We start from the raw sequence: 14,998 nt of genomic DNA, 5'->3' as shown, positions 1-14,998 counted from the left end.
TTGTCACAGCAACGGGGCAGGGTATTACACCTGCCTAATCTCCACCTTCATATCTGGAGACTGGGGGGGGGACTAGGTGAACACCTTTGACCTTTTTCTGGAGGTGGCTGATGTCATCCTGGCGGCAAGGGGTCCCTCGACAAAAACTTCATTTGCCTGACTTCGGGATAAAATTGTAAGTTTGTGAGGTACACGGTATATAGACACCCTCCAGGCAAGGTTGTCTGATATTTAATTGTTCATCTGTCCCTTGCCCAGCAAGGCTTTATTTTAGGCATAGTTAAAGGGTATCCCATGGCTCATTTAGCCTTCTTACTTTTCTCGGACCAGCCCTCATTATTTAAATCACGTGTTGATGCATTTTTTAAAAGGACTCCATCATTTGTTTCCTCTTTCTCTCTTTGTTATACCACAATTGGATCTGAGCCTGATCCTCCCATATTTGCTTTGAACTCTTTTTGAGCTGCTGCACAGCTATCTTTAATGCTTCTCACCCTCAATTCTTCGTTCCTGTAACATCGTTATGCTGGGTGATTGTTCTCAAAGCTCTGAGTCAAACTGCTGTGTACCTCCTCCTTCCCAGACAAATTGGTTCTGCAAACTTGTACATTCTCCCAAAAGTAGTGACGCCGTTCCAGGTCACTCAAACTATCACCTTACCTGCGTTCTATGCTCGGCCTCACCCCCGTAAGGAGGAGGAGGAGAGACTTCATCACCTAAGCCCCAAAAGTGCACTGAGCTTTTGCGTCAATGGTACCAAATAGCAGCCCCAAGTGGAGGATCAGCAAGAGGTTGTACGCATTGGTCAAAAGCAGTCCCCCAGAATGGTTATGGGCTCATTCTAACAGAGCCAAGGCTGCTACCACTGCTTTGGCATGTAAATTCCTGTCCTGAATGTTTAAGTGGCTTCTTGGGTGTCTCTCTATACGTTCAAGAAGCACTACTGTCTGGACAGCCAGGTTCCAAGAAAAGAACACTTCACTTGATTGGTCCCAAAGGACTTTTTGGTCTGAGCTAATTCACAGATCGACTTCTGAATAGGTATTGCTTTAGTATCTACTCAAAAGGTGAGGAATCTGTGGTTAGAAGTCATTATCAGAAGAACGTTATTTAACTTTTGTTAGAGATTCTATCTAACTGCAGATTCCTCCCCAACACTCCCATCCTCCCCATTCTGTGAATTGGGCTCTCTGCATTTAAAAAGATGCCAAGTATAGGAGTCTGCACACAGGTAGAAGCCCATTAGCTGCTGGGGCTCTGCAGCTAAGGGCACAAACTGCCTCAAAAGCATCTGACGTTGGCGTGCGGGAGTGGCCCCTATATTGGCTCTGCACATTCTTTCCAAAGCGAAATGGTGCCAATGTGGCGCACAGAGTTACTGTTATAAGATTTCCGGATCTTGTCTTGACGCCTGGGCAAGTATTCAAAAGGTGTGGAACCTGCTGAAAGAGCGTTATCGAAGGTAAGTAACTTATAACTCCTGTTCCAACATAATTAATAACTTACTTTATAAACTGAGGACATTCACACATACAAGGAATTTATCTCAAACTTTATACCAAAGGACTTCTGAGAGTTATCTTATCATTTCTGTCTTTGAACTTTCCACTTATTTGAGTAACCGTTACCTGCAAATACTGAGAAAAAATAGTTAAACAAAAAATCTTTCAGCTTGGCTAAAACACATACCTTTTGTACTGTATGAGGTGCAAAATGTATGTCAACGATAGTTGGCACAGTAAAATGTTGCATACTTCTTAATACTGTGAAAATGTATGTTTTTTTCTGCATCACATAGAACTTGTCACGTAATCTCCCTAATATTCATATCCAATTCCAAACATCGGGCAGGTATATGTAAATTGCATCTGTTTTGTTCAGTACTTTTAATGTCCCAATTTGCATTGTCAGGTAGTTTTGTACTGACCAATTGTAGGAAAGTGTCATTTTTGCAAAATGCCTGTGTGGAAAATGCTCTAGTGCATCTTATGGTTTTGAAATTTGTATATCTACCATCGGTCTGTTCTGAGGGCGAGATTCCAAATACTTCAATACTTTCCATTACAGACCCATGTCTTACTTGACTTGCGAAAATATGTTCTCAGTAGTGTAAAAAGACCAGTTCCTCTGTTAGTCGAATGTGTCAACTTCAATGATATTTTTAAATTTCCATTATTTCAGTTTTTCACCTGTTAAGGTGGATCTCCCAAGGAAAAAGTATGGAAAAAAATTTGTGTCCCTAATTCTGGTTCTGATTACGATAACCGGTAAACATATCATATTCTCCATTGCTCGCTCCACCTTACTACTGGTCATCCAAAGCCATCAGACGAAATAATCAACTGGTTCAACTAACGTGCATATTTTGCTGCTTGTTCCTAAAACTATACATTGATTCTAGTATCACCCTCACTGTTCTGCTGCCCTGAATTCAACACATCTTTTTTTTAGTTGTTTTTATGTCTTCTGCTAAAGAAAGATTTCTAGATGGCAGTATTTGAATTAATCTGCATATATTTGTAGTTGCTTTGTCTTTCCCAGGTAGTCGCCAAAAGTGGCAAGGGTATTCACAGATGTGTGTTTTGGAGCTTGCTATGCCATAGAGACTCCTGCTGAGGTTCAATTATGATTTTAAATAAGACCGAAACTCATTGGTAATATCTTGTATGAAAGGGAACACAAATAACAAAGATCAGTTTGGGCGGCACTACCTCTTTTGGAATGGGGCCAAGACTAGTTTTCCTATGGCTGCTCCCCATCTTCAATGGCAACTTTGGAATGCTCACAGTGTCAAGTATCAGAGTTTAAGATTCAAACTTATCCGTCCATCCTGCCTATTTTTTTTGTCCTTTATACTTTGTGTGCTGGAGGTTGGCACCGTGGGCGTTCCTTCACCTTGTGTCCAAGCAGCATTTTCCCTCAGTGTGAATGTTATTTAAGAAATGGACTATTGTTTTCTTTTTCCAGGCCAGCGAGCAAGCGATTAGCAATATCCTCTTCACTTCGCAAAGCAGTTTCTTTGTTGTGTCAATGAACCATGAAGTCACCCGGTGGGACTTGGAAGCTCGCCCTGATCAGAATTCATTCAGGTAGGTGTGAGAAAAAGAATTATGGGGTAAAATAATGGAGAGTTGCTTAATGCAAACTATGTAAATGTAGCATTTTGCTTATTTTTGGTAAACCTCAGTATTTATTTATTTAGTTTTTTGTGAAGTGCCACTCCACAGCACTGCCATCTTACAGCATTAGGATGTCAAATGGGTACTTGGTGACACAGACCGGTTTTAGGAAGAGGTGGTGTGAAACCTGTCGATGCAAACTTTGGTATTGCAGGAAAAGATGGAAAAGCTTCAATTGAGATAGAGATGCCAGTCTTAGGCCTTTAAATGACGACTGTGCAGTCGTCAAGGGTAGATATACGCAGTTCTCATGGGTTGGGTTTTAATACAAGGATTTGAAGCCTGAGAAAAAGTGCACCTTTTACTGAGAGAAAATGATGTATCTTCAGAGCTCTAGAGAACTTTAAGAAGTTGTCCACAAGTGTTGTTGAACTGAGAAAACCTTCCAGAGAACAGAGCCTACTTCAGGCAGAGCTCTGCATCAATATTTTATGAGGTTATTTGGATAGATATACAGAAGCTTCAGTGAAGTTGATCTCATAGTTTGGTTAAGTAGCCTCGGGTGTTCTAATGAAGTAGCCTTTGTAAACTGTGCACAAAAACCAGTAAAGCAAACTCAAGGTGATGTGATGGTACCTTTGCGCCTTGGATAGAGCATAAGTCAAGCAGTGTGGTTCGCAACAATTTGAAGCTTACTCCGTGTTGATCATGGCAGACCAGAATGCATAGTGCTACAGTATTTCAGGTAGGAGATTACTACAGCCAGTATCAAGATGCTTTTTTTGGGAGAAGCATGCACAGGACGATCTTTCACCACAAGCGCGGGTGGTGGGAGACACTCTTAGTAACAGCATTTACTTGGAGAATGAAGGCTAAGTTATTGCTGTACAGCTAAGCCTGGTTGTCCTCTTGCAAGACAGGTGGCTGGGTGATCATAGTTTCAGAGCTTGTTCAGGAGGTCCAACGGTCAGAGAGAGAGACCACCGGGTCACGCAATTGGTGGTAGAGTTTGTTTCCCACTGTTGTCCTGGGGCAAACAAACTGGGCAAGGTAACTCATTCTCACTGTTGACTCTCAGGATAGGGTGTGAGGTGGGGGGGGGGACAAGAACTCCGTATGCAACAACCATCCAGTAGACACCATGAGATGCTGTACAGCTCAGTGCTTTTCTTATAAAAAGAGAAGCACTCCATTAGCACAACAAACATAATAGTACACACAGTACTTGGGCTCTCTTACAGGGCTCTAATTACTATGGACTATTAGCCAGCGTGCATTGTGCCCTCCCTCACCCATATTGATGATGATGATGATTCCTGCCCTACCACAGTACTCTTCTGCTAGTCTGGGGTTCCCTCCCATTCATGCTGGAAAATTACTTGGGGGGGAATCTCTGTCTAGAATCTTTTATGGCTGTATGATCAGTGGCCCAATGTGGGGGAATTTGTACAAAGATGATGAAAGAGGAACCCCCTACTATCCAAAGGAATAGGGTAATATACCAAAGTATCACAAGAATTATATCCACTGTTACATCAATCTGTTCCAATCATTCTCCATCAACCATTGCATCAATCTGTTCCACTTATTCTTAAACGCTCAGGCCACCTGCATGCATTGGAAGTGCGACAATACAGTCCCAATAGACAATCCTAACAACATCAGTTGTAAGAAGGTACAAAGTCCATTTATTGGTTAAAAAATAGATTAAATATACAATTGATCATAAAGACAATAATACATAATGTCATCACTATCTGAAACAAAATTACAACTCAGGATAGGGACAGACCTAATTTCATATTCTAAAAACTACTGTACTGAAGTAAAAAAGTGAGAGAGTACATATCACAAGACACACAACCCTCATGTCATAAGTAACGTACACATCCATAAAAGAAAACTTTTAGGAGCTAAAACTAGGTATAATGTACTTCATAAAATACTCTTTAGTCTAGCCACTTTACAGATTGGGTACTTTTCAGCGAAGCGTCGGCTCGTTTCGATGGACTCTTGTTACACCATCTTTCACAAGACAAAGACTTTTGTGGACTGTCAACACAATATAGTTTTGAATTCGATACACATATATAATGAATTAAAAACCTGTCGAAACACAAGTAAGAATCAATTCAAAAAAGATAGTGACATCACATAAAATAACCAATCTCAACATTCTACACATTCTAACTGTTAATGTCTTTTTATGGACTCGAAATGGTCTAGTTTACACATTCCTACAACCCATGCTGCACAAATGAGTACTAAAACAATATGTTTCAACCCCAATAAAGGAGTTCCACTGCAATAATCTATTTGCATAACTTGAGCTGTTAGCAAAAGCCAGATCTTACTACCCCATGATTGTCCGGGAATGTATGTCACTCATCCCACTGTTCACATGCATACCTATTCACAGTTCTTTAACTCTTTCAATCCATACACCAATAGCTTTACCTAATGGTATGAGCTAGCCTATTTCATAATATCATTGAATTTAGAGCAAGCCTTACCTTTCTAAGGCAACGATAAGAGCTCATATAGCCATGGACATATGCTTCTCATGAAGTGAGGATCCAAACTTTTCGTTCCTTCACTGGAAATCAATTACATACTGTTCTGGGAAAGTAATAGACAATCACGTCATTGTCTGTATGTGAAAATGATCTTGTACTCCTAGTCTTAAATTAATGGAGTACACACCAGATTTTGCAAAATGAACCACTCAGGGGAAACAGGCGGGTCACTCGCTCTACTTTGGTTAGCATTGGGTACACTCCCACACACGTCAGCCTATTATGGGTGTTCCTCACATGGGGAAAAAAGCTGAGCTTTGTATCCTGGTCAGTCTTTTATCCTGAAGGGCCAGATACTCTCCTTTCCTCTTCTAGCAAGCAGATAGACTTCTAGGCCCCAGGCAGACACACATCTTCTCCAGCAAGTTGTGCAGACTTCAGGTGATGTCTCCTCTAGGAGACCGATTGCCATGCAAACACCAGCTCTGGCCACAAAGCAGTTCCTCAGTACTCTGTGCTACACTCCATCCTTGGTCAAGAAGAAACCTGGATCAAGGTAGGGTGGCTTGGGTCCCACATTTACACACCTTTGCCGGGCAGGCAATGTGGATCCTCTATTAAGGTCCAAGAACACGTTTTGGGTGGTTCACTTTCAGATGTAATTTCTTGTTGTATTAAAGACACCCTTTGTGTAAGGGAATGGGTCTCACAGCAGGTATATATCTGAAAGAAACACATTAGTTAGATTCCTCAGCTTAGATTCCTCACCTTAGAATATCCCCAGGCGTCAGACTGGATCCGGAAGATTTTTCGTCAGCAATACCCCTTGCGCGTCGCTAGGCGTCGTCTGCGGCTCCGCGTCCGTCGTCGGCGTCGTGCGCCGGAATGACGTCGTCGGAGTCCTCGCGCGCTGACGTCAGTTCTTCTTTTTTCCGCGCCAGTAAGCGCAGATCCGGGAGAGCTACCCCTTTTAGTCTTTTTTGACTAAGTTTTTTGATCCTTTTTGATCTTGTCTCGACTCCGGTGCCGGTAGGATGCCTGGTTTCAAAGCCTGTGCTGACTGCAACCGCTTGATGTCGGTTACGGATCATCACCGCCGGTGCCTTTACTGTTTGGGCCTCGACCACGACGCGGATGTCGTGTTCGGACTGCAAGGCCCTGACCTCGAAGGCTAGACGGGAGCGGTCCCGTAAGCTCCTCGAGCTTCGCCACTCGGCTCTGCGCCCCTCTCGATCCCGGTCCAGGAGGAGGTCCAAGGATCGGTCGCGGAGCCGCAGCCGACGTCATCATCGCTCGTCTGGCTCCAAGTCTTCGGGTAAGTTGAAGCACTCCAAGAAGTCCAAGAGACGACACCGCTCTTCGGACTCCCCTCGCCGGTCGCGTGACTCGGCCGAGGGTCAGGGTGGTTCCACCCCCGCGGCTCCAGCAAGTCCCCATACCCGCCGGTCCCTGGGACTGACGCGACGCCGGCGGAAGTCAGTGCCTTCCTCTCGGCCATGAGGAGCCTGGCTCCGCCGTCGACGCCCGCTGGCGCGCCTTCGGGCCCCGCGGACCCGACTGGGCAACCTTGCATGCCGGCGGCTCCAGCCCCGGCGCCGCCGCTGGCTCCGGCCCCGACGTCGCAGGTTCCCGAGGGACTCGTCCCCGAGTCCCCGCCGACGCCGGTCGACCTCGTCACGCCTCCTCCGCCGGCGTCGACACCGGTTCCACCTCCGACGCCGGCTCCGCTCGGCGTCGAGCCCCAGTTCAGCCCCGGTCCGGATCCGGCGCCGTTACGGCGTTGATGGACGCCGCGTACGGCGCCGTTAGAGACACATTATGTCTATCGTCCGGCTCCGATCCTTCCTCCTGTTTACCAGGAATCGGATGACGGGGGCGACTGGGAGGGGTCCGAGGATCCTATGGCCGTTAAGGCTCAGCTGTCACAGGACTGGGCAGATGAACTGGGGGAGGCCAGTGGTCTGGATACCTCACCAGACACTGGATTCATCTCTCCTCCGACTGTGGCTTCGGAGGAGGGTGCTGCTTTCTCTGTGGTGCTGCGCAAGGCGGCCGAAGCCCTTGGGCTCGACCTGCCTGCCGTGGCTGTGAGGACTAACGTCCTCACTGAGGTGCTTCAGTCTGCAGCAAGCTCCACTGAGCCTCTGCTGCAATTCAATGAGGCCCTCATTGACGTTCTGCAGGGCACCTGGTCCAAGCCCTCCACAGTTCCTCCTGTGGACAGGAACGTCGCCAGGCGCCACCGCCCTGCTCCGGGCGACCCCAGTTTTCTGTCCCAACATCCCACCCCCGAGAGCCTGGTTATCCAGGCTTCTAAGTCCCAATCCTCCTTCCCGACCGCTCCGCCGGACCGGGATTCCAAGAGACTGGAACAGTTTGGCAAAAAGCTGTTCTCCTCCCTTAGTTTGGGTCTGCGGTCCTTGAACACCGCCTGTCTTCTGGACCGTTATTCCCACTCTCTGTGGGATACGGTGGAGGACGTGCTGCCCCTGTGTCCGGAGGAGGCCCAGACACGACTTACCCAGGCTCTGGCCGATGGGAGGGATGCAGCACGACATGCAATCCGATGTGGGCTTGACACTACGGACTCGCTGGGTAGGGCGATTTCTACCACGGTGGCGCTTAGACGTCACGCCTGGCTGCGGTCCACGTCCTTTTTTTCGGGGGATGTCCAGAGCACTCTCATGGACATGCCCTTTGATGGCACTCGCCTTTTTGGTGAGAAAGCGGACAGTGCGCTGAATCGCTTTAAGGACTCCCGGACTACGGCCAAGTCCTTGGGCCTCTCGGCCCCGCGGTCGCAAACTTCCGCCTTTCGCCCCTTTCGTGGCCAAGGAAGGGGTGCCTCCTCACGTCCGCCTAGCCACCAGCCGCAGAACCAACCTGCGCGCGGTCGCGGACGTGGTTTCCGCCGAGGCGGTTCTGGAGGACGACGCGGTCAGCCCACATCCACCCCGGCAGCATCCGCCTCCAAGCCTTCCTAGTCCGAGCTTTCCGGCCCATTCCTCGCCAGTGGGCGGCAGAGTTCGCCATCACCTGCTCCACTGGCGTACCATCACTTCGGACAGGTGGGTGCTGCAAATCGTCCGAAGGGGCTACTCCCTCCCCTTCGAGACGACCCCTCCAGCCATGCCACCGCAGCACCACCGTATCTCGGAGGATCATTTGCATCTTCTGCGAGAGGAAGTTTCGGCCCTCTTGGCCAAAGAGGCCGTCGAGCGCGTTCCGAGCCCAAAAGTAGGTCGTGGTTGTTATTCCCACTACTTTCTGGTTCCCAAGAAGGGCAAAGGGGGCCTACGCCCTATCTTGGACCTCAGGAACGTCAATGCCTTCCTCCGGAAGGAACGGTTCAAAATGTTAACTTTGGCTCAGGTTCTAGCTGCCCTCGACCCTGGAGACTGGATGGTAGTGTTGGACTTGCAGGACGCATATTTCCACATCCCCGTCCTGCCGGCCCACCGGCGTTACCTGCGGTTCACGGTGGGTCAGGAGCACTTTCAGTTCACCGTGCTCCCCTTCGGCCTTACCAGTGCCCCTCGGGTGTTCACGAAAGTGATGGCGGTGGTCGCAGCTCATCTGCGCAGATCAGGGGTTCCAGTCTTCCCCTATCTCGACGACTGGTTGTTGAAGGCGGGCTCGCCCCAGGCAGTCGTCTCCCACCTCCAGACTACGGCGGATCTCCTGCATTTGCTGGGGTTTTCCATCAACGTGCCGAAGTCACACCTGAGTCCCTCTCAGAAGCTCCTCTTCATCGGAGCGGTTCTCGATTCGGCGCAGTTCCGGGTCTATCCCCCGGAACAGCGGGTCCGGGATATTCAGGCCCTGATTCCCATCTTTCGGCCTCTATCCTGGGTTTCGGTCAGGCTAGTGTTGCGGCTTCTTGGGCTGATGGCCTCCTGCATCCTACTAGTGCATCACGCCAGGTGGCGCATGCGGGCTCTGCAGTGGGACCTGAAGTTTCAGTGGGCCCAGCATCACGGCAACCTGTCCGACCATGTCTTGATCTCGGAGGGCACTGCACAGCAGTTGCAGTGGTGGCTCACGGACCGCGATTGGGTCACGGGCAAGAGCCTCTCCCTTCCCCAACCGGAGCATGTCGTAGTGACGGATGCGTCCCTCCTGGGATGGGGTGGTCATATGGGAGAGGCGGAGATCAGAGGCCTCTGGTCTCCGGCGCAGTCTCGCCTCCACATCAACCTGTTGGAGATGAGAGCGATCCGACTTGCACTGAAAGCCTTCCTTCCCTCTGTCAGGGGAAGTGTCGTGCAGGTGTTCCACGGACAACACCACCACCATGTGGTATTGAAACAAACAGGGCGGGGTGGGGTCGTGGACCCTTTGTCAGGAGGCTCTGCGCCTCTGGACGTGGCTGGAACACCAGGGTGTCACCCTAGTGGTTCAACATCTGGCGGGCTCTCTGAACGCCAGAGCAGACGAACTCAGCCGCCAGTGCATGAGGATCACGAATGGCGTCTGAACTCCGAAGTGGCGCAAGGTCTCTTTCAGCAGTGGGGAGAGCCTTGGTTAGATCTATTCGCCACCGAAGAGAACGCGCAATGTTAGCAGTTCTGCGCGTTGGAATTTCCAAGGCGGCACTCGCTCGGCGACGCTTTTCGTCACGAGTGGAGTTGCGGTCTGTTGTACGCCTTTCCGCCTATACCACTTCTGCCCAGAGTGCTGAAGAAGATCAGGCACGACCGGGCCCAAGTCATCTTGGTGGCCCCGGATTGGGCACGGAGGTACTGGTATCCCGAGCTACTCAGTATGTTGACCGATCCTCAGATACGTCTGCCCCTTCGGGAGGATCTTCTGTCGCAGCAGCAGGGGACGGTCCTCCACCCGAACCTGTCCAGCCTCCACCTCCATGCGTGGAGATTGAGCGGCGGCAGTTGATGCCATTTGACTTGCCTCCTGAAGTCTGTGATATCATTCTGGCAGCCAGGCGTCCCTCCACAAAGACGGTATACGCCTGCCGGTGGAACAGATTTGTGGCATGGTGCACAGCAAAGGCTGTGGATCCCCTTTCCGCCCCTCTTTCTGAGGTTCTCCTCTTTCTTCTTTCTTTGGCCCAGCAGGGCTCTGCCCTGGGCACCTTGAAAGGTTATCTTGCTGCCCTCTCTGCCTTCTTACGGCTTCCTGATCAGCCTTCTCTTTTCAAGTCCCCTGTGGTTCAATGCTTTCTTAAAGGCATTACTCATACGTTCCCTCCTGTTCCTTTTGTAATGCCTCAGTGGGACTTGAATCTTGTTCTCACATTTCTGATGTGCGCTCCCTTTGAGCCTCTTCACAATTGTCCTCTTCGTCTTCTGAAGCTTAAGACTGCTTTCCTGGTAGCCATCACCTCGGCTAGACGGGTGAGTGAGCTCCAGGCTCTATCGTCCAAGCCTCCTTTTCTCTCTGTTCATCCGGACAAGGTTGTTCTTCGGCCTCGTCCCTCTTTTCTACCGAAAGTGGTGACTCCCTTTCATCTTGGGCAGTCTGTCACCTTGCCCACCTTCTTTCCGCCTCTGCATCCTTCCAAAGAGGAAGAGAGGCTCCACCGTCTGGACCCAAAGCGTGCGCTCTCTTTTTATTTGGACCGCACAAAACCGTTCCGGGTGGACGACCAACTTTTCGTTGGATACGTGGGTGCTAAGAAGGGAAAAGCTGTGCACAAACGGACCATCTCCCGGTGGGTCGTTTTGTGCATCAAAATCTGTTACTCCTTGGCGAGAAAGGACCCTCCTGTTGGGCTGCGCGCCCATTCCACTCGGGCTACAGCGGCTACTACTGCTTTGGGACGGGGAGTCCCGTTGCAGGACATCTGCCAGGCGGCTACGTGGGCTTCGCTACACACGTTTGCCAGGCATTATTGCGTAGACAGCCAAGTCCGGAGGGATGGCTTCTTTGGCCGTTCTGTCCTCCAGGACTTTCTGGTGTGATCTTGGTTCGCAGACCCACCACCGGGGTTGGTATTGCTTGGGTATCTATTCTAAGGTGAGGAATCTAACTAACGTGTTTCTTTCAGATGAACAAGTTACTTACCTTCGGTAACGATGTATCTGTAAGAAACATTAGTTAGTTAGATTCCTCACCGACCCACCCATCCTCCCCGTTCTGCGAACTGACATCTAGGGTTAAGGCTATCCCTTTCAGGGCCCTAAAATTTTTTGGCACCATTGTCGGTATCTTGCATGGCTCTGCGTTCCTGGCGCGGAAGGCCATGTACAAGAACTGACGTCAGCGCGCGAGGGCGGCGTCTAAGTACTCCGACGACGTCATTCCGGCGCACGACGCCGACGCCGGACGCGGAGCCGCAGACGACGCCTAGCGACGCGCAAGGGGTATTGCTGACGGAAAATCTTCCGGATCCAGTCTGACGCCTGGGGATATTCTAAGGTGAGGAATCTAAGGTGAGGAATCTAACTAACTAATGTTTCTTACAGATACATCGTTACCGAAGGTAAGTAACTTGTTCATATATGCTAGCTCCAAGCAGGGGGCAGTGTGACGTCGCTGAACCTGGCTGTCATCAGCCTTCCTCATATAGTAATCGGGGGCAGAAAAAGGGGCAGGCCCTGTCAAGAAACTGCCTTACATTTAACAACAGAATCTGCAGACTCCCCAGCTCTCCCCTATTGGCAACTCCTTTAACACTTAGAAATTCAAAATGTAGCCCTGTCTCCACTCTTCCTCACTTCAGTGTGTGTCTCTCCACCCTCCAGTCTCAGGAATGCAGGCACTTATTCCTCCACTGTCTGAGAAAACTGCAGCCACCCTCTATTTTGTGCAGTGTTAAACCAGGGTGAGAAAGCAAAAGACGCACAGTTGATGGACGGAATGCTGAACAAATTAAAACATTCACCCCCAGTCAAGAGATCTGGGGGTAATCCATCATTCTTTTGCTCACCATGCCACCCTAGTTTAGACATGGCCATCCAAAATGGATCCCAAGGGCTAAAGCAACCATGCTCACACTACACACAGTCTCTTTATAGCACATGCACCATACATTCAATATGCACAAACGCATTCAGCATACATGACATAACAGCACAAGGACGGAATGTCACATCTTAGCGTAACTTTACACAGGTGACCTGGTGGGCTGCACTCTACCAAGTCAGACAACATTTGTAATCCTTAAAAATCAGTTTACTGCCACCACCACTGAATGTCAGCACTCTCAAGACATGGGTGGTAGTCTCAATTTCACCACAGAGTATGCTTAGTGCACCAGTTCTGGACTTTGGAATCTGATACGAGATATCTAGCCACAGATTCCTTAACTTTAAATATCTCCCCAGGTGTCAGACTGGATCCGGAAAATCTTTTTGTTCGAGGCATATGAGCTGCAGATTGTACACTGTGCATAGATCGCCATCTGGTGTTGGGCTCGGATGCTTGCACCTTGTTGTTGTCTTGAAAAAAGTCTTTTTTAGTCACGCGATAGGTGACTCCTCCCTTGGACGATAGTGCGCATGGGCATCGACTCCATTCTCAGATAGTTTTTTTCCGCCATCGGGTTCGGATGCAACTTCAGCGCTCCGGTTCGGTACTGTGATATTCAAACCTCTTCGACGTGCAAACCATCTCAAACACGACGGTATTCGCCCGGCTCTGTCCTGACGTCGTCCACGGGAGTGATGCCAATGGAGCCATATAAGCCCCTCCCAGTGTGCTGACGTCAGTTTTCTTCTTTTCCGCGTCCTAACGTGGAACCGACAAAGAGATACCTCTGGCCTGTTTTTGTTATCTTCAGGCCTTTTCAACGCCTTTTTGCGTCAAGGAACAGTGTGTTCGATGACCTTTGCGAGCTTCAAGCTGTGCCGGTCCTGCTCGCGACAGATGTCAGCGACGGACCCTCACGAAATTTGTATGTGGTGCTTGGGTGAGCACCATGACTCTGCGGAGTGCGATGCTTGTCGCCAGCTGCGGCCAAAATCCCTGCCGGAACGCCGCATGAAGCTGCTGTCTGCCCGAATGTCCCGTACGGACACAGCGCGTCACAGGTCTCCTTCTCCAGCGTAGACGTCCATGTGGCGCCAGTTCTCACAGGAGGACGTTCCTGTTCGGGGCAGGTCCCAGGACCGTCGCCGTCATTCACCTACCTCAGGTAAGCACAAACTGAAGTCGTCAGCTTCGCATCGACCTCACGTCGGGGCCCGGGGCTCCCGGTCGTTCCCTCGGGAGTTGGACCCAGCATACCCCCTGTTCCTGGGTCCTGGCGCGACTCAAGCTCAGAAGGACTACTGCAGGGCCCTGCAGTCCTTTCTGGCTTTGCCCCACCTCCCTGGTGCGCCTTCGCGACCCACGGGGGGGGGGTAGGTACTCATGTTGGGACTCCGCCAGCGGGTTTACCCTCGGCTCCGACCGAGTGCCCTGACTCCGACTCCGAAGTTGCTGCAATGTTGGGACACGGCCCGGAGGGGCATCCCACGACGTCTAGCCATTCCACAGAGCCGTCACACAGCCTTATGAGGCTTCCTGCGGCATCGCTGGAGATAGCTGCGACACGGTGCATGACACCATTACAGTGCACTTTCTCCTCGCAGGTTTTAACCTCGGGGGATGTTGAGTCGACGCCGGTCTGACTCCGGCCGGTCGAGGCCTTTTCGGAGGTCGCCGGCTCAACTCGGATGGTCGAGGCCTTTTCGGAGGTCGCCGACGCTTGCTCACTCTGCCAGTCGAGGCCTTTTCGGAGGTCGCCGGCGCCGGCCCAACGTCTCCTCGATGCTGTTCGACGCCAGTACCATCTCTAGCTTTATTGGTGGAGGATGTGGTCCCAGTCGATTCCCCACCCCTTGAGTCATCTCAACGCTCTCCGGAGCGGGTGCCAGTGGGGCATTGGCCTACTCATCCTTTTGCTGAGCCTCTGTTAGGTGGTCGGATTAGCTTGCGTCCATCACCTACTGATGACTTGCTGTCACCGCCTCATGGCGCCACGGAGGCTAGTGGGACGTTTGTCAGGGCTGTTTGTCAGGGCTGTTTGCAGGGCTGCAGACATTTTGAGGATGCAGCCCCCCTCAGTCTCCAGACCTTCAGAGCCCTTGCTGGATCTTCTCCACCAGGGAGCGGGGAGACATGAAGCCGTTGTTGCCATTATTTGACATCCTTCTCAGGACGTGAGCAAGGCCCTCTTCGGGGTGCCCTGTGGATCGTGCTGTGGCACATCGCCTACGCCCGGCTCCCGATGACCCCTCCTGTTTGACCCTCCATCCTGGGGCTGGAGGACTTGCGCTTCAGGCAGCTCTTTCTACTACTCCTCTTCCGTTGCATCCTCCCACTCGGGAGTGTCGGTGCTTAGAGTTATGTGGCCGCGATGTGTTTGCATCCGCCAGCTCGGGACTCCGGTCCCTAAACACGTTGTGTGTGTTTGCTCGG

General features: G+C 50.6%; 1 protein-coding gene across 7 annotated transcripts in view; it reads left to right on the top strand.

Moving 5' to 3' along the window:
- LOC146811566 (telomerase protein component 1-like) overlaps nucleotides 1–14,998 on the top strand; it is a 1,575,504-nt gene that overhangs the window by 1,333,210 nt on the left and 227,296 nt on the right. For all 7 annotated transcript variants that reach the window (XR_014966741.1, XM_085618541.1, XM_085618539.1 and 4 more), the window contains one exon: nucleotides 2,968–3,089. Coding sequence is in view for 6 of the 7 variants with exons in the window: in XM_085618541.1 (XP_085474667.1) it covers nucleotides 2,968–3,089 (122 nt within the window). In the remaining variant the exon portion in view is untranslated. The remainder of the gene's footprint in view (nucleotides 1–2,967; nucleotides 3,090–14,998) is intronic.

Source organism: Triturus cristatus, chromosome 7 (assembly GCF_964204655.1).
Source record: "Triturus cristatus chromosome 7, aTriCri1.1, whole genome shotgun sequence".
NCBI lineage: Eukaryota > Metazoa > Chordata > Amphibia > Caudata > Salamandridae > Triturus > Triturus cristatus.
This window is presented reverse-complemented; position numbering and strand designations above follow the sequence as displayed.